Source organism: Syngnathus leptorhynchus, chromosome 6 (genome assembly GCF_054491065.1).
Source record: "Syngnathus leptorhynchus isolate UIUO chromosome 6, UIUO_Slep, whole genome shotgun sequence".
Taxonomy (NCBI): Eukaryota; Metazoa; Chordata; class Actinopteri; order Syngnathiformes; family Syngnathidae; genus Syngnathus; species Syngnathus leptorhynchus.
The window spans coordinates 13,839,575-13,860,496 of record NC_141200.1 but is presented as its reverse complement, the minus strand read 5'-3'; the positions used below and the strand labels follow the sequence as shown (position 1 = coordinate 13,860,496).

General features: G+C 39.4%; 1 protein-coding gene across 1 annotated transcript in view; it reads right to left on the bottom strand.

The window, feature by feature from the left end:
* cmip (c-Maf inducing protein) overlaps positions 1-19,594 on the bottom strand; it is a 39,888-nt gene extending 20,294 nt beyond the window's left edge. Inside the window, exons 1-2 of the mRNA XM_085913821.1 lie at positions 18,703-19,594; positions 574-699 (exon numbers count right to left, since the gene is read on the bottom strand). Of these exons, the coding sequence (XP_085769947.1) occupies positions 574-699; positions 18,703-19,020 (444 nt within the window). The 5' untranslated portion in view covers positions 19,021-19,594. The remainder of the gene's footprint in view (positions 1-573; positions 700-18,702) is intronic.
* Positions 19,595-20,922: the final 1,328 nt, after the last annotated feature.

Sequence of the window (20,922 nt, the reverse complement as noted above, 5' to 3'; positions counted from 1 at the left end):
AAATAATGTAAATCTGAATTGCTGTTATTTAATGAACATATGCCCTCTTAGCATTAAAATGTGTTGGGTTTGTTACGACAAAAAACATGCCAAATTTCTCTTTCTAACTGCAAATGAATATTGTGTTAAAAGATCACTTTCGGCCTCCTTACCCATGACTAATCGGTATCGAAATCTGCCCTGAAAAAATTATATTGGTCTATCACTATCACACATTTTCAAAAATAGAGATGACAAAAGATTGACTTAATTTCACGTTTGAAGGGTGGGCAGGCATGCCAGAGAGCCAACTACAATATTTGTAAACAAAGAAAAAGTCAATTTTCCATAAAAATCCCTTTGAAACATTGTGTACTTTATAAAAGTTTTATTCCATAGCCAGTTTCAATATGAAACAAACAACCGAAGGTCAGCTGATGTCATGGAACAGATTGTGGTTAACAGAGGTTTCACTGTTTGTAGAGGTGTTGTGCTATTTGGTCTTCAAATCTTAATGTAATCAATAATTCTGGTTTGCAAACTAACCTCACAAATGCGAATAAATCCCTATAACATTCTAATGTCAAGTTTTACCTGCAGCAAGACTGTGCCACCAGGGAAGCTGAGCTGGACACAGTACTTTGGTGCATTGTCCCACGAAAGCAGCTGCAAGTCTTCTATGGAGCTGTAGGACAATGAAGTCTCCATGTAACCCGTGGGCTGTGGACAAGAGAAAGAAAAATGACACTTGAGCTGGACGGACAGTGTAGTATTTATGTTTACTGGCTGTCATCTGGAACACAAAAAGAAAAACAAATGTACCCTGGGCTGCCTTGGTCTGAATAGACAAAAACCAAAACATCATGATACGGTTTTTGTCTTCGGCAGCTGTGATGATGCTAAAGCTAGTGAGTACTGTTTTGCTGGAAGAAATGTAGCTAGCTATACACTTAATCACACAAACATTGTAACAATATTTATTAACCCAGTGTTTGTGAAGCCTTGTAGTCTAACCAGCTGGAAGTGGTGACTGTGAAAAAGGCCACAACTATATGAAGAGATTTATGTCAAAATTATTCCGTCATACAGCCGTTATTTTCACGTGTTCTTCCAAGCTACAATTATTGGGCTGTGTGCATTTATCATTTGTAAATATTCAATTCTCCTGCTGAATTGTCACTCCTGTTCAATTGAGACAGTAACACTGCCTCCGTGCAGATAGAAAACGGATTTCATGGACAATCAGGTCTCTATTTTCCTGGATGTGAATGTAAACACATTTCTTTCATAAATATGACAACAGCCTGCGTCCATCCCCTAAATCATTGCAGAAATTAATTAGTTGAACAAATTGTTATTACTATCATCAATAAATTTTCAAAAGCACCTCCCTGAACATGACTCAACTTTGGGTGAGGTTTTTGTGACACACCTGGACACACGAATGGCAGTCCATAGTTCCCTCTTCATAGCTGCCAACTTGACATCATCCACAATATAATGTCATATAATATCGTCATATAATATCGGTGTATTCCCTTATTCTTGCTACACGTAACTAAGATGGGAAGGGGTTTACCCAGGTAGACACAGAAAATATTTCAAATATTTCTAAATAAAATGGTTGGGTGTGAGTGAGCGAGACTTGAGTATGTCGTATGTGAGTGCTAATCTTAGCTTGGGTGAAGGTAAAGTAGACTAACTACAACAAACCACTGTAAACTACCGTAGTTTTCGGACTATAAGTCGCTCCGGAGTATAAGTCGCACCAGCCATAAAATGCACAATAAAGTGAAAAAAAACATATATAAGTCGCTCCGGAGTATAAGTCGCACTTTGGGGGGCGAATGTATTTGTCAAAATCCAACACCGAAAACAGACATGAACCAGCAACAACAGGCTAAACGATACGGTATGCTAACGTAACATATACACAAACGAGGAGCTGAGAACAGGCCTGACGTAACATTCAGAGTTATTCAAGTAAGTATTACATAAATAACATATTTATGAAACCATCTGTGTCACTCCAATTCATTAAATTCATCGATGTGCTTTATGTAAACAATGCTGCGTACGCGTATGCGCTGCATATGCTGACGTCGGACTATTTGTTTATTTGTTTTCATTTCTAATTATACCACAAATCCATATAACGATATATAAAGTATATTTCGAATAACTATCATATTACAACAACATTATCAAACCATCTGTGTCACTCCATATCATTAAATCCATCGATCATCTATTAGGTAAACAATGCAGAGTACGCTCGCCCTCAGATTCGTCGTGATTTGCATTTGTAATTATTCCACAGACCCATATAACGATATATAAAGTATATTTTAAATAACTATCATATTACAACAACATTATCAAACCATCTGTGTCACTCCAAATCATTAAATCCATCGATCAAATTCCTCGTTCTTTATGTCAACAACGCCGCGCGTAGGCTGCAGCGATCTAGTATATAACTATGTTGTAGCATTAACAAAGTACCAGGAAAGACGTGGGTTTGGTAAACGGCTCTTTATTTAACAAAACAAGAGTTCAACGAGCCAACAACTACTGAACTTCCAGCCACGGAGGTGGAAGAGAGCTCCATAAATAGGACCGGGTGTGCGTAAAAGCCATGTCCGAGCCCCATCCACCGTCCCCGGACAGCCACCCGGTCGAGCGCCGGCCCCCGACTTCCATCCACGGAGGTGAAAGAGGCGCCGTAGATTATGACCGGGCGTGCGTAAAAGCCATAATAGTTTTTCAAACCTTCTGTGTCACTCTAAATCATTAAATCCTTCAACTCTTGGTCCTCCGTGTCACTTACAAACAAAGCTGCTTATGATGCCGGTAGTACGTGGGGCCCTTCGTCATCTTCGTCATCCCGTGATCAAATCCTTTGTCTTTTCTGTAAACAACCCCCGCGCGGCACGGGGGACGTCACTTGCAGTTCAAATGACTAATCCCTTGCTACATCGCGGTTCGTTTTTCGCAGTTTCACTACATTGCAGATTTTTGAATTTTGAAAATTTTTGAAAAAAAATCACATATAAGTCGCTCCTGAGTATAAGTCGCCCCCACACCCAAACTATGACAAAAACTGTGACTTATAGTCCGAAAATTACGGTAGTTGTGCTTCCATGATATGCCAATTTCTGGTAAACTCACTGACTGACTTGAGGAGTGATGATATTTGGAGAGATTATTATAAGAGAATATTCTTTATGTCAGTCTGTTGTCACAGTGCAGCGTTACATGAATTTGATTTAAATAGGTGGGTACTCCCAAACTGATTTTATAAAACACATCACAATGACGCTAAATTTACATCTGCCTGTTTCGGCACGCTTTTGCGTTTCAAATGTTATTGCATGCAAATAGCTGTCAAAGCAATCCTTTTGACCTATGTTGAAGATAAAAAAAAATAATAATCAATTTTGGGTGCTTACGTATTATCGGGAGGACCTTTGATTTTTACTTTTTCTTTTTTTTCACATGGAAAAATCAGGCTTTCATCACCTCAACGTCAACCACAAGTACAACTTTGTGGATCCGAACACCGGGGCTCATACGCAGACAGTGGAACGCCTATGGGGATCGGCAAAGTGGCGAAACAAGAAGCACTGTGGCACTGCACGTCACCATTTGGAGTCGTATTTGGCCGAATTCATGTGGCGGAAGCATGTTGCCTGTACTGATGTCTTTGAGTCACTTTTGGAAGCAATTGCGACGTTCTGGCCTCCGGAATTACAAATGTAATGTTATCGTTTCAATAAATAATTTACTTTAATTTTTGAGTCGTTTTTTTAAAGGTCCTCCCGATAATACGTAAGCACCCAATTTTGATATCATGGAACCTTTAAACATTGTGATGTTTTAAGTATTCTTGCTGTATAGCTAAATCAACAAGCACAATCACATCAGGGGAAGAATAACTTCAAGCATGGTCACATTGAACAACTGTAAACACAAAACCTTGACTCCATGTGAGCCAGTTTAAAACATCCCCAAAAAGGAATGCATGTTGTATTGGGCAAAAAGTAATGGTAAGCAAAAATATTACATACAGTATATTTCGGACTATAAGTCGCTGTTTTTTTCATACCGTATCTTTAGGACTATAAATCACGTTTTTTTCCATAATTTGGATGAGGAGGGCGACTTATACGTGAATTTTTTCACAAATTTTCAAAATTCAAAAATCCGTGAAGTGAAATCGCGCTAAACGAACCGCGATGTAGCATGGGATTACTGTAATTTGAACTGCAAACGACATCAGCGACGCGGCGGTTGTTTACATAAAGGTCAAAAAAATCGATCACGGGATGACGAAGGGCTACCGGCATTATTAGCGGCTTTGTTTGTAAGTGACACGGAGGACGAAGAGTTTGAAGGAGTTCATGATTTGAAGTGACACAGAAGGTTTGAAAAACGTGTTATTTATGTTATAGTTATTAGATCTATTTTATTTCGTGTAGCAACTTGTAAATGTTTTTATCGTTACAGTTCAGTAGTTGTTGGTTCATTGAACTGGATTTTATGATTTGGAGTGACAGATATATACTTTATATATCGTTATCTGGTTATGTGGAATATTTAAAACTGCAACTCACGACGAGTCCGACATCAGCGGCGCAGCACATACGCGACATTGTTTACATAAAGGATGATCGGTGAATTTAATGAATTGGAGCGACACAGATGGTTTGATAAACGTGTTATTTATGTAAAAGTTATTTGAATAAATCTGAATGTTATGTCAGGCCCGTTCTCAGCTCCTCGTTTGTGTATATGTCACGTGAACATACCGTATCGCTTAGCCTGTTGTTGCTGGTTCATGTCTGTTCTTGGTGTTGGATTTTGTCAAATAAGTTTCCCCTAAAATGCGACTTGAACTCCGGTGCGACTTATATGTGGGTTTTTTTCCTCTTTATTGTGCATTTATGGGTGATGCGACTTGTACTCCAGAGTGACTTTTAGTCCGGAAAACACGGTAATTCTGATTGTATGATCATGTGAACATCACTGCCGGCATTTTTTTTCTTTTTCTTTTTTTTTTTTTTTTTTTTATTAAATGGGCCTCCATGTTATCTTGTATCACTCCACTGCCTCCATGTTTCTTCCCTAAACAATCCTGTCTCTGACCTCCTCTAGCGTGTACAAACACACACACACACAAACACACACACACACACACACACACACACACACACACACACAAACTTAAACTCCAGTCAACACAAGCCCATTTGGAAAAAGCAACCAGTGTCTTTTTTTGTTGGCCTGACATACCACCAGTGTCAGGCAGACAGGTGGTTCACTTTATTTGCACCACTCCTACTTTGTATGGTGAAAATACACACAAGGAAAGATCAAGCAGCTTGTCTTTCATGTAATGTCTGCAAGAAGTCAGAACACGGCCACACACACTCAGAAAACCCTTCAGCATGTGCTACTGTACATACGACAATAAATGCACATCGCCATCCAATAGGTGAACTCAGTCTTTCTCTCTTTGTCTCTCTCAAGGGAGTGGAATATTAAAATTGTAAGATAATATGTAACATTCTCGGTCGTCAACAAGGAGATGGATTGTGGAATAAGACAACAGATGGGGTTTCAATTTTTTGATAACCCATTGAGGTTTGCCTACTTCCCCTTTGATTCTAGATCTCAACCTTGACAACGCTGTCTTTTCTTCCACCTTTGTCTTCAAGAGAAAGCTTTTGTTTTCCTTCCATTTTTCTAAATCTCTGGCTTTCCATCAAAGAAGCAAAGGCAACATAATCTTGCTGGCTGCTCCTCTTTCCCATGCGTTTCCATAGAAACAAGGAGACATATGTATTCTTTTGTTTGCTTCCAGACCAAAATCAGCCAAGATGGTGGGGGGGGGGGGGGGGACAAACACATATAAGCACAATGGCACTGAAGTGATTAAGTGAGAAAGCAATTCCTCAATAACTTATGATTACTAATGTGTTATCATCACTGTAGCTCGACCTTGGAATGTGTAGCACTTCTTTAACAATTTTTGGAAAGTGCTCAGCTAAAACATTGGCTCTTACTTACGTACATATATTAGTGTATTTGGAGACTTAATAACCAAATTAATTTAATCTCAATGAATTGCATTTTACAGCCGCTGATGGTGGAGGGGTAAACTTGCCTGACTTATGTGCAGACAGACTGGGATTGATTCCTGCTCAGTGGCGGTGTGCATGTGGGTTGTTTGTCTCCATGTGTGCCCCGTGACTGGCTGGCGACCAGTTCAGGGTAAAGTCCGCCTTTCACCTGAACTCAGCTGGGATAGGCTCCAGCAACCCTTTGCATTTTCATGGGATAAAATTATTTGACACAACAAGTAATGTATTTCAAATCAGATGGTCAATAAATGACCATGAAAAATTATCAATCAAATCTATCATAAAATATCTATTTGTCATCAGGCTATCACATTTTCACGTGGCCTGGAGTGCAGAACAAAAACAGTGCCATTGAAATAATACATTTTTTAAATGCCTTATTTGTGAAGAAATAATGTATTTAAATTGATGCATTTAAGTCCCGCCCTTATTTAATCATACATGTAATTCCTGCACAAGTCAAAGCTAACCCAAGTCAAAGCCTTCCTCTGACATAGCTCATCAGTAATTTCAATAATTTAGGTTAACAACTTCTTGCCGTTTTCTTTGGTTGTAGTTTACGATACTAAACAGAGGCAATATGTGCTATGAACTAAATGACAAAATCAGGACGCATAGCTAGTACAAAGAAAAAAGTACAAAGGAAAGAGGAACTGGGGTCATAGAGGAAGCCAGATAAGAGACAACAGCTGAAGGAAGTTTAAATTGACTCTTGGGAGGTGTGACAATGCTGCTTCTGTTCTGTGCCAGGAAGAAGTCACTCACATTGGTATGTTTGCATGGATAGTTATAAACAAACACTCAAATTCTAATTATATTATTGAAAAGATTTAAAATTCATATTGTATGAATTTAAACTAGGTACAATACTTCCGGGAACTGCAATATATTATTTCTAGTACCTTGTCAGTCAGGGTAAAGTAAATAGGCTGTCACTTGTATAGCACTTTTCTACTTTGGTACTAAAAATGACATGCCATCAGGAGCAACTCAAGGTTCATTGTTTTGTTCAAGGACACTATGACATGGTCTCAATGCTTGGGGATCAAACCTCCGGGTTGAGACAATCACAATAGTCTACCCCTGGGCTCTGGGTCATACTGTCTCACTAAACATTGTAAGCAGATACCACAATATTAACATAAACCACTGTTCGTACAGTACGAGTTCCACCTACATCTCGGTTTTACTCGCTTCGATTCCATGTGACTTTCTGTCTGAAGAGGTCTGGTCATGGACCCCAATTTTTTTTTTCCGTCATAAATACATTTTCAATTACTGTAATTTTCGGACTATAAGTCGCTCCGGAGTATAAGTCGCACCAGCCATAAAATGCACAATAAAGTGAAAAAAAACAAAACATATATAAGTCGCACCGGAGTATAAATCGCACTTTTGGGGCAAATTTATTTGTCAAAATCCAACACCAAAAACAGATACGAACTAGCAACAACAGGCTAAACAATACGGTATGCTAACGTGACATATACACAAACGAGGAGCTGAGAACGGGCCTGAAGTAACATTCAGAGTTGTTCAAGTAAGTATTACATAAATAACACGTTTATCAAACCATCTGTGTCACTCCAATTCAACTCAATTCGATCGTGCTTTATGTAAACAATGCCGCGTATGCGCCGCATATGCTGACGTCGGACCCGTTTGAAGTTGCATTTCTAATGATTCCACAGACCTATATAACGATATATAAAGTATATTTCAAATAACTATCATATTACAACAATATTATCAAACCATCTGTGTCACTCCAAATCATTAAATCCATCAATCAAATTCCTCATTCTTTATGTCAACAACGCCGCGCGTGCGGTGCAGAGATCTAGTATATAACGATATCGTAGCGTTAACAAAGTACCAGGAAAGACGTGGGTTTGGTAAACGGCTCTTTATTTAACAAAGGGCCACAACTACTGAACTTCCAGCCACGAAGGTGGAAGAGAGCTCCGTAGAGTATGACCGGGCGTGCGTAAAAGTCTGAGCCCCATCCACTGTCCCCGGACAGCCACCCGGCCGAGCGCCTGCCCCCGACTTTCATCCACAGAGGTGAAAGAGAGCTCCTGTCGAGAAGGGCCGGGCGTGCGTTAAAGCCATAATAGTTTTTCAAACCTTCTGAACCTAAGTCATTAAATCCTTTAAACTTTTCGTCCTCCGTGTCACTTACAAACAAAGCCGCTAATGATGCTGGTAGTACGTGGGGCCCTTCGTCATTTTCGTCATCCCGGGATCGAATCCTTTGTCCTTTATGTAAACAACTGCCGCGCGGCACGGGTGACGTCACTTGCAGTTCAAATGACAGTAATCCCTTGCGACATCGCGGTTCGTTTATCGCGGTTTCAATACATCGCGAATTTTTGAATTTTGAAAATTTGTGAAAAAAATCACATATAAGTCGCTCCTGAGTATAAGTCGCCCCCCCCACCCAAACTATGACAAAAACCGTGACCTATAGTCCAAAAATTACGGTAGTTGGTTTTTTTTATTTTTTAAAATGGTACAAAGCTAAATGACTAGCCTTAGTGCTAGTGATTTGATGAATTTCCGTGACCAATGTAAAGGCGTCAGATAATAAGAAATCAGGCTGTTATATCTTTAAGAGTGCTTTATTCGAGTATTACTCTCCCATAGCTGGGATTGTTTTGGATTCGGAAAGGAGAAAGTTTGCGGAAGCACCCCATTCACACAAGTCAGAGCGTGGCCGGACACATTAGTAGAATAGGTGGCTGCTCTCTTCTATCCAATTTACATAGCATCAAAATGACTTAATCTCCCTGATATTGTCATCTGCGTATTGCTTCGTTTTTAATAAAATGTCAGCATTTTGCGATGTGTGTGGAGCAAACTGACCCCTTCGGCTGCCCAACAACAAACATGCCTGACGTAAATTGACGTAACAAAGGACCCCTTCATTTTTATTTCGTGAAACTATGAAAGATCTCGGAAACGATGACTTCGCCACGTATTGTGTTTATCATTGAGTCAAATCAAGAAACTGGCTTAGCAGTGATGCAAAATGGACAATACGTTTCTAAAATACAGCGAGAAATCCTCTGAGAGGTCTACAGAGTTGTTGGTATTGAAAACAGTGCATCTTGTGAAAGATGGAATGGACTGCATTCCCTGTCAAATTTGTGAGTCGATCTTTATTCCAATCCTGGAAATGTAATGCCTCACAGGACTCAGTAATTGTCATAATATTACCGAAAAATGTTGAGTAGCTGGTTAGATTTCATCGTTACGCCTAAATGTAATATATTACTGTAATGCGTTACTTTTTCACATTACCTCATTACTGGAAACTAATCATTGTGCCATCTGATAAAAACAAGGCTAGAAATGACAATGAATGCAACAGTTTCACTTTCATGCTAACCTAATTTTCTCAGTGAATGAAATATGTTCTTTTAGCCTTACGGTCAGAGCCACATAATGAAAAGTAAATAAAGACGATGCTTAACGACCTCCTTTGTTGTTGTGTCTCGCTCTAACTGATGCGTTCACTGCCATTTTGTTTTCTCAGTTTCTCCTGGTGCTACCAGGTAATGTATTTTGACAAAGCTGATTGGTCCAAAATGAGCCGAGTAAAGTAGAGCGATGACCAGTGGATAAGCAGCATAAGTAGCTTTGAAAACTAAAACAATTCGTCACTTCATCCTATCTGTTACTGCAGTCTGTTAAATAAATAATCAAATAACATATTTGTTGAACACGGTTTAATTGTGTGCAAGTTATCCATATATTAAAAAAAAATAATATCTGGCTCTGCACTCCCTTCGGCACTGTCTTCAAAACAGGAGAAGTGCAGATGGAGGAGCTTGACCAAAGTAGTGAAAAAGAGGGTACGTTTAAACCACTGAGACTGGCTAAAAGTTTAAAAAAGAGGGCAACTTTCAACCATTTTATAGTGCTTAATGAGACTGTGTTATAGGAGCATTAAAAACATGCCCATGCACAAATGCAACCAAATGATAATAATGGAAACCAATAAATCGGGGTACAGAGAAAAATAATAATTTTTAAGGTTGATTTTATGGAGATGTATTATACACTGGTGCATATTATGCATGGGATTTTATGGGATTTCTTTTAAATTTCTCTTAACAGACTTTCGATTCACCCGACGAGATTACCACCTGACGAGATTAGCGCCTGACAACTCCATCACTTTATTATTGTTTTACCTCTGTTATAGTACTCCATTTATATACTTCTGTTTTCTTTGGTCAAAGGTTCTACAGTATGTCACATGTATTGACACATAAAACACACAAGCAGTTCTGCAGCCACTGTGTTTGCAGCACACACACACACACACACACACACACACACACACACACACACACACACACACACACACACACGGAAAACCACAATCATCCTCACGGGTATTGTTCTTCCTGTTCCTGTTCTCAAGCAAGCATTACGATTCAACACCTTGGCTACCTTGTTTTTATATATACAAATATTCCCAAGTGTCACTCTTTCAAATTGACAGTCATAGTATGGTCTCAATTGGTTTAGAGTCCCTCTCTGCGAGACACACGTTGATCAGAGATGCTCATGACATCAAAGTCAAAGTTAAAGTCAGCTTTATTATCAATTTCATCACGTTAAGACACACAAAGAGATCGAAATTACGTTTCCCACCGTCCCACGGTGACTAGACACATTACACAACACGTTATATGATATGTTTAGGGACAGTTGATTACATGTGTAGCTGCTGGTCTCCCTCGCACGACGTCCATGTGGCATTTAAGTGAATGATACTTCTACATTAGATGAGGAACTAAATTGCTGATCATGAACATGGAAAAAAAAAAAACACGCTGACGACTGACAACCTACAGTACCCAAACACGTGAAAACAGCCTTTTGAGAAGCAAGTTTGTTTACTGCGGTTTGAGGTTTGCTATGGTTGGTTCTGCCATGAGAGCTTTGAGAGATTTGTGCCAACAATGTTCAGTTCTTGACTCGCTCGTGTGAGAAAATTCTAGGCAGTTTCAAAATCCAGATTTAAAGCCACAGTGTCATTTTAAACATTCGACCAGATGAAGAAGTAATGCAACTAGCTAAATAAGAGGACTTGTGAAAACGTCATTCACAAGTTCATAGATTTTCATACATCACGACATTTAGATAATTCAAAGGGTAATCACTGTGATCCAATAGCGCAATCAATTACAAGTTATTGCAATTTCAGACAACTAAGGAAACATGCAAAAACGACAAGCGCACCAAAACAAAACTGGTAAAGCAATCATAATCTGCTTCTGGAAACTCACTTTTTTCGTCCCCTCCAATTTCACGAGTGAAACCAAAGACTGACAAAATGATGTTACTCGGTCGCCGCTCATAATGCCTGCTGGAGTTCATCTATTTTTGAAATCGGAATATTTAATTTCATTTAAGCAAGTGTATTTTTACTTTACCTCACACTTATTCTCGATCATTCATTCAGACACGAGATGAAAAGTTCAGTGGTTAAGAAGTGCAGTCCAAATTTTACAGATCATATTTCATGAAACATTACCGGATATGTCAAACAGGTAAAGCCACATTTTTGTTTGCATTATTTTTGATAACTACACTTTAGTTTGTGTGATTTCTTACTGATTTACTGTATAGTAAATACTTAAGTTTGAGCTGATGTTTTTTATTTTAATCACGTTTAATAATGGTGTGTTTGTTTAAAAATACATGATAAAAAGGGCTTGAAATCTATTGCATATTATATTACAATTTATATTATAAGGGGAGACTACATTTAAATAAAAATCATTCGGCCCTAATGGGAAGTCTTTTTCTCACTGTCCTAAATGACCTCATTTGTATGTTCATGGAGCATTTAGTTGTATAGAGCTCCGGATGTTGCCGTCACGCATAACACAATGCAGTGTGCCAAATGTAAACAAAGCTGCTTTGGCAGTACGGTGCTACATTATTGACAGACTCTAGGTCCACAGAAAAAAAAAAAAAAGAAATCACAAGACACAACAGACAACAGTCAAAAAGCGTAACCCATAAAACTGAGCACACAAAAGTGCAACTCTTAGTGTATCTTGTGAACCCCACTTAGTTTCAATAACAATTCATCCAAATACAAATTGAAGAGTACCAGTGAGAATACCACCCACCCCCTGCCCAAGTTACACCATCGGTGACAAGAAAGCTTGTTGATAAAGCTTCCCCTATCAAACCCGGACGGATTGTTTGGTATAATGGTAGTGCAGAATATGTACGTATTAAGTATGGAGGAAACCTTCGGTCTCGCAGTTTGCTGAACAGTTTCCCATGGTTGATGCAGTCAAACTTTTTAGCTCCATCGAAAAAGCACAAAAACAGTGTTGTGCCCCTTCTATTTATACACAACTTCTGGTAAGCACATAAATCAGTACCGTGTTCGTTTTTAAACACAAATTGGTTTTCAGAAGTTGTTATATATTCTTGGTGTTGACCTAATGAAATGAACTCTAGAACTTTAGATAATATACTTGCCAGAGCAATCGGTCTATAATTATCCGAGTTTGATGGTGCTACTTTACATTTTTTTTATTTTTTATTAAGTACTGGCACTAGTATGGAAAACATATCGCTGGCTCCTTTGAGTAAATGCAAACATCACACTTTGAAAATGATAGACAACAAGTGACAGCAAGCTGGACAAAAGAAGTGATAAGCACTCTAAAGACTACTAAAACATGAACCAACGTGTCAGAAGTGGATAGAGTCGAGGGATATGTGACACACACGGTCACCGGGGAGAAAAGTGGTGTATTGATCGCACCCTACCTCCCGAGGAAAAGGATCTTCACTGGACCAGTGTACAGTCCCATTAAACGGCACACTTATTACATCTAATAAAGGAACTGTGTCAAATCATATCGCTGGCGTCAAGCAGAAACTTTGTACTTCCAAATAGTCACTTTTCAAGACACCCCAAAAATAGAAAATTTGTTTAACCATTAACATTCATCAAAGAAAGCAAGCCATTTTTAACATTTGGCTATTAATTGTGTGGACTGATCAATAGTAGGGATTTTGGGGAAAAAATATTAAATTTACTAAATTGTGATTTAAAAGGTTTAGACATTTAAAAATGCTCATTTTGTCGCTGCAGGATTTCACAAGCTATTTCATTTTTCTATTATTGCAGCAAACAATGCCTGAATTTGTGGCATTTGCAGTTTTGTCAGAAAAATACCACCATGATTCTTTAACCGATGTTTTGTGTAGTTAAGTGCATTATGACTACACCAAGAGTTATACTGTACAACCACTATTGAGGCTCAAGATAGTCAAATGCAATTCTCCTATTGTCAATTATGTGGGGAAAAGAAGGGTAGACATTTGACTGCAAACAAACCACATAAATGTGGATAAACATTTGCAAGGAGCCTGAAAAGTACTCTATTCTTATGATTTACTGACAAAACGATTAAATGAAAATATCTCTATGATGGCTTTGTAAAAGTTAAATAGTAATGTTCTTACTATGAGCCCCTTAAGCTTGTGCCGCACCCTGTTTCCTTTCATCTCAAGCCTTTTGTGAGCCTCTCGCAACACAGGAAGCGTGTGCTCGCTCTATCAGTCTTACGTAAATGTGATGCACATTTGGTTTTTGATGGCAGACTTGACAATCTTTTCACATGGACAACTTTCACACAAACACCATGCCTGGTTTAGTGTCTAGCTGGATTTGACATTTTAGATGTTCTGAAAGCTTCCTTGTTTTTTTATATATAAATGACTACCACAATATTTGGGCTAACGTCACAATTCGTAATTCAGAAACAATCAGACTAACTTGTTTGCATGCCTCAATGGACAGAGCTAGTCGCTACATAAAAAAAAAAATCTTGACTAAAATGGCAACGCAAGGACAATGTAACGACACAGATATACGTCATCTACGCTTGTTACTTTCTACCAGAAATCAGCCTTTGCTGAGCCAAGAATATGTGATGTCATCGACAAGTCAACACAAAGATCACAGATGTCCAGACTGGTTGACACAAAATACAGTCAAGAAATGCGTGAATAAAAAGCACATGCACACACACACACACACACACACATACACCCACACACATGCAAACAAAAAAATAATAATGCAGTATCGTTCAATGTACCAATACTAGTACAAAACCAATTCCAATCATGTTGGGAAATTGTGTTAAACATGAATAAAAACTTAATTTGAAATACAATTTGTCGTTTGAAAATCATGTTCAACCTATATGTAATTGAACACACTACAAAGACAAATTATATATTGTTCAAACTGATAAATATATTGTTTAATCATGGAAACCTGCATAGCACCATGTCTGATTCCCCACACTTAAATGAAGCTGTACTTAAGGCTAACCAAAGCACAAAGTTAAGATTAATACGTCCAATAATGTGCAGAATACAACTAACGACATCTTGTTCCATCCATGATTGGTTCAGCAAACAGATGGATTGATGTCAAACGCTATGTCCTACAGTCATAATAATAGTTAATACTTGTTGGAATACAGACGGCCACAGCCCGCTGAAGTCCAGCTATGGTGGATTATATATTTCATCATGTTTTGATTTTGGTCCTATTTACTCCTCTGCACAGTCCAGCTGTAATGTTCATGACAGAATTTTAAAAATAGGAAAATTAAGATAACTATAATTGTTTTGTGTCTCATGTGATTGGCTGGAATAGACTGCTAGAATAGGCTCCGCTTGCGACACGTGTGAAGGAAAGCAGTTTGGATAAGGTACGTATGTATGTACGTAGGTAGGGAGGGAGGGATGGATGGATGGATGGATGGATGGATGGATGGATGGATGGATGGATGGATGGATGGATGGATGGATGGATGGATGGATGGATGGACGAATGGATGTGAACGTCCAAAAAGTTAAAGAATGGAGCTCCAGCCAAAGAGACTGGTGCCTCGAGCGGGGACTCCGCTCACACTGGGCGTGGAACAGCTGCGGCGCGGTGTCTCCACGGAACGCACTGCAACTCACACCGGCGACGATCAACTGCATTGTGAGTGAGGCGTCAGGGTGCACCTTCGTCAGACACGCTTGAGTTTGGGTACTTGGGTTTGTCCTGTTTTGATGGATGCCAGGATCATTTTTTTAGCATATTAGTTTTTGGGGTGGTATAATGTTGTGTGCAATAGCAATATAAGGTATGATACAACTTGAATGAAGAGGTGCTTGGGAACTCAAACAAGCTGACGTTTTTTTCAATTCTGTAAATTTGTCATTTTGACAGTTCACGGTTTCTTCCCGACAGAGAAACTGATAAAGTTCAAAAACGAATGTTTATGTCATAAGATCAAAATATTTGAATCAACATGGTTTTTTTTCTGATAACAAAGATTCCTAAGAACTTGAAAAAGTAATGGAGCATTGCAGTAATGTGTTGAGTTTCTGAACAGAACGTTCCAAAATACTGTTCGGTTATTCAGACTGCACCTTTTTTTTTGTTTTTTGTTAAATAGGTTTCATTACATAAGAGAAAAAGCAGACATCTATACATGAAAATGCAGAATCTGAATGAAAAGAACTGTGAAAAGAGTGAGTAGAAAATGTTTTGACTCTTTAACTGAAAATATTTACCCTTTTACATCAAAGAGGGTATTAAGATTCAATTAATGCCATGATATGAATTTCAGGCCATATTGCAAAACCCTCTGTCTCTGAAGCAGTTAAGTCTCGAGCAAAAATATAGGGAAAGTATTTACATAAAATCTTAATGAAAAACATTTCTGTTTTTAAGAAAATATTTTTGGTCCATTTACCTCCAAAATGTGATGTATTTCATATGACTACCGTATTTTCTGGACTATACGTCGACTTATACTCAGGAGTGACTTATATGTGAATTTTTTCACAAATTTCCAAAATTCCAAAATCCGCGATGTAGTGAAACCGCAATAAACGAACCGCGATGTAGCAAAGGATTACTGTAATTTGAACAACAAGTGACGTCAGCGGCGCGGCGGTTGTTTACATTAAGGACAAAGGATTCGATCACGGGATAACGAAGATGACGAACGGCCCCACGTTTGAAGGATTTAATGATTTGGAGTGACACAAGGTTTGAAAAACTTGTTATTTATGTTATAGTTATTTGATATATTTTATTTCGTGTGTTTTATCGTTACAGTTCAGTAGCTGTTGGCTCGTTGGACTCTTGTTTTGTTAAATAAAGAGCCGTTTACCAAACCCACATCTTTCCTGGTACTTTGTTAACACTACAATATAGTTATATACTAGGTCTGTGGGGCGCACGCGCGGCGTTGTTGACATAAAGAACGACAAATTTGATCGATCGATTTAATGATTTTAAGATACGATGCAGCGTTCGCATTGAATTTTGTGCTAATGTGCTTGCCTTAAATCACCGGAGCAGAATCACCATTTGAATGCCGCAATAACATCGGGTATGGTTTAATGTGTGTGGGAGACTTTGGTATTTGTCAACCTCTGAAATTATTAGAAGGATCACCACAACATTTTGGATTTTTAGAATGATTGCAGTTGTATGACATTGAATGACGTTAGGCTTGTTTACATTAAAGGTCCTTGCAGTGGGAAGTGGCTACAAAGAGATATGTCGGCTTCATGCAAATTTATTTAGGAATGTTTATTTAGCATGTTCTCATTGTCCAGTTTTGAGGCTTGTGGAGTTTGTTTTTAAATATAATTTCATCATCCGCGTTTGTGGGTTGTTCATGTGTTCCAGAATGTATCACTTGATATGTAAATGGGAAGAAAGGGGTAATATGGATTGAATTGGGGTTGGACACTTGGACCTGCAGTGTAAACCCAGCCTCTATTACCCATATATTATTAGAATGTGAGTGTGATTATTTGTCTATGAACTGCAACTGGTGAATTAATGGATTTTAATTGATTTTGATTATTATGATTTTATCGACTTCTGTAGTTCAAAGCGCATCCCTGCTGACATCCACCGCTTATATTCACCGCTTACATCCACCGCTTACCCTAAACATGTAGGGAACTACCGTATTTTCCGAATTATAAAACGCTACTTTTTGCACAAGCTTTGAACCCTACGCCTTGTAGTTTAGTGCGGTTTATATATGTATTTTTCATGATTTGGACAATATTGCATCATTTGTGCATATTCTTTTACATATGGAAATTAAACATTAAAACGCCTGCGTCTTATAGTCCAACCCGGCTGATGTATACAAACACAATTCTCCAAATTTTAGCTGGCGCCAATTGCACTCAGGTGTGCCATAAAGTCCAGAAATTACAGTAGCTAAAAAAGCGAATGGCGAGTTTGACTCCTCCTGAAGAAAAGACGAGATAAGATGAATCATTTTCACACTGTTTTCCGTATACCAAGAAAGGAGCCCAGTGGAAGACACTGCAGCAGATAATGCTGCTTTTACATGTTGCAAAAGCGTGATTAATCCACAGGGGGAAAATCTGATTTTTGTTGGGTGGGTAGACACCCCAATTTTGATGCAAGCCTTAATATGTATATGTACCCTGATCATTTCCGGGTGTACCCCGGCCCAAAGTTAACTGGGATGGGCTTCGAGCAACACTTATGAGGACAAATGGTGGCCAAGTAAATTTCAATGTCTAAACACAATTTTCCTGTATTCAGGCACAGTGTTTATGTCCAGACATAGTGTTACAGTTACTTGCAAAAATAATAATACTTTCATGGACACAGACACTATTATATCTTAATATTGATATGATGGTCCCTAGTCAGTGTGCCATAGGCTTTGATTTCCCTGAAGAGGATATATGGTATGAAAATGAATTACAGATTTGAATAGCTACATTCATATATCATTTGTACCTCATCACAAGCTGTTAATAAAACCCTACTCTGTCAGACGTTCGATAGCGGCTTTAAGTCGGGTTACTGGATATGAAGGAGGCAGGAAGCCATCCATCTAATTTCCTTACTGCCAATCAGGGCCACGGTGGGAGGGGAGTTGGAGTTCCCGGTTGACTTTGGACCTGACCTGATCAACAGCCAATTGCAGAGCAAATACAGCCAAACACAATTAAAATAAAACACGTTTTCAAATATGGAAGGAAGCCAATGAATACCAAGAAAATCTGCAAAATGACAAGAAAGGCCAGAACAACATTCAAACTCTGATTTGAACCCCCAACCATAGAACTGTGAGGAGGATGTGCGAGTCGGCCATAAAGGAATCTTGAAATAACTGATGTTCAAAGATTGCCAAGGGAAAGGCCTCGAATTGTATCGTGGACCCCAGTGTGAAAAGAAAAATCTCTCCGAGCTCCAGGTAAGGGGCAAGGTGTGTTAAACTCAGAAGGTGAGCTGACGAAGGCTCCTGTCAAACACAATGTCACTGCTATCAACATGCTGACACGCTGCTTTCTCGCCAACTGCGTCAAACAGATTGTGCACAATCTTGGCACTCGGCTGCTGCTGCGTCCAGACAAGAAAAGACAAACACCAACGCTGCCCGTGGAATGTGAGACGCAGCATTTTCTAATGACACACGCACACTCGCGGTTAGAAAATGAAGATTCTCACGGTGGCGGAGGTCAGGCTGCTATCCGCGAGCGTGAGGTGATGCGGCTCCCATCTGCGCAGGAACTTGGAGGTGAGGATCTTGCTGAGGAAGGTGCGAGGGTGTTTGACCACGCACACCTGGATGTCTCCTTCGTGGAGCAGCTTGTAGCGCATTCCGCTGCTGCTGCAATGTTGCAGGCTCCTTTTGCACGGCCCCGCGGCAACTTTGGCGTTATTATTCCCCTCCGACATGTCCCCCAATAAAGGCTTGCTTTCCTCACACTGATAGAACTGGTTGTTGTGCAGTTCGTTGCCACCGCCAGCGCTGTTGAAATCCATAATCCAAAAATCCAACCTTTTTTTTTCTTTTCCAAAACGAGGAGAGGAGCGCGATCGCTTGGCACAAGTCTCCAACACAACAAGACACCTACCTACATGTATATAAAAAAATGAGCAGTGTCTGATCGAGCTGGGGGAGGGGGTACCTACCTACCGAGTGGTGCTCGTACACGACTAATTACTGGAGACGAGGCCGAGACAGGCACTAAAGGAGCCGTCGAGCACTTTTATGACAGGATATCCACACAGGGCAAGGTTTTGATGAGACACTGTAAACAATCCACCATTTTCCTCCCCACACAATGCTCCATGAAATGTGTCCGCGGTGCGCGTCTTGACTCCCCTCCCGCTGCCAATGAGCGATTCAATATGCGAGGGCCATGGCCTTATCCATTTGGTCCGCCGCCGAGCCAAAACGAATAATCCAGCGACAGAATGACGGGGGGAGTAGCACGAAAAGTAAAGAAAGCTCCAATTGCGGCGGGTCTTGCTTCCTCCCTGGGATTTTGTGCTCATTACAGGCTCACTGGCTCGGTTCCCTTTTATTCCGTATTTTCCCCCTATCTTGCTGTAAATGAGCCAGCTCTCTCCAGGAGCGCCGCGCCGATTGGTCGCGGCCGGTTCATGTGATACTGGACTGACGTCAATCGGGTATGGGGAGGCGAGCGGATGAGCCTTATTCTTGTGTCTTTTGCGCTTGACTGTATACCGAAGGCTGCATACTCCTCCACCACCTCCTCTTTTACTTTAGCCTTCTACATCCTCCACAATTCTCGCAAAGGCGTTTGAGTAGAATGAAAACCAGTCGCGTTTATATGTAAAAATGGAAGGATCCGAGGTAAAAAAAAAAAAAAAAATGGAATTCCTTCATTAAAATCACAATCCCGAAAATATGTACCAAACACAGGCAGCAAATCAAATGAACGTAATTACGCATCTACAAATGTTCTTTTTTCATTTATCTGGTCAGGTCGTGTGTTTTACTGTTATTTGTTACGAGGAAGAATTTTCGTCCAATGATACCTATAAAAATACACCAGGGGCGTGCACAGCCCTTTTGCCCATGCAAAGCGCTCAAGCATAAAAACAAATCACATTCAAAGTTGACACAAAACTGCAAACAGCAAACCAACATAAAGTGCAATATGTTTTATGCATGTGCTCACAAAAATCAACTCAACTCTATTACAACGCTATTAACAAAGCGACCTCTGTGTTTCACAGTAGGGACAATGTTCTTATCTTGGTCTGCTCTCAACATGTTCATTGGCAGAAAAAAAAAAAAGCCAGTTTTGTCTAGTCTCTCTACAGGACATTCTCTCAGAAGATTTGTAGCTTGTCAATATGCAGTTTGGCAATTTTTTTAATGATTTATTTTCAAAAGTGGTGTCCTCCTTGGTCATCTCCCAGAATGTTCACGATGGATGGTGTGATACGCCACTCATGTAACTTGACCTTAGAGTACACCTCTAAATTCTTTGTAGGTCATTCTGGGCTTCTTCACCTTTAATAGGGAGGTTGGCTACGGTAAGTATATAATAATATAATCATGACAAACTGTAGTCACATCAACATGGAGAGTGTCTTTGAGGTTTTATCTTTAATATGCTTGTCTTTTTAATGCTTGTCTATGATCTTCTTTCTGATCTCCCGAGATACTCATTCATTAGCTTCCTTTCTGTGTCCAATGGGTTTTCTTTCATTACATCAGGGTACCATGTTTTTTGGTCTGTTTTTTTTTTTTTTAAAGCTGATAGCTCTAGAACAGGGGTGTCAAACTCATTATTTTTGCGGGCCGCATTGTAGTCATAGTTTCTTTTGGGGGGGGCCATTATGACTGTCAACCCAAATAAATGTATAAGCACCTCATATTATATGCAGTATACACTACAAAACAAACTG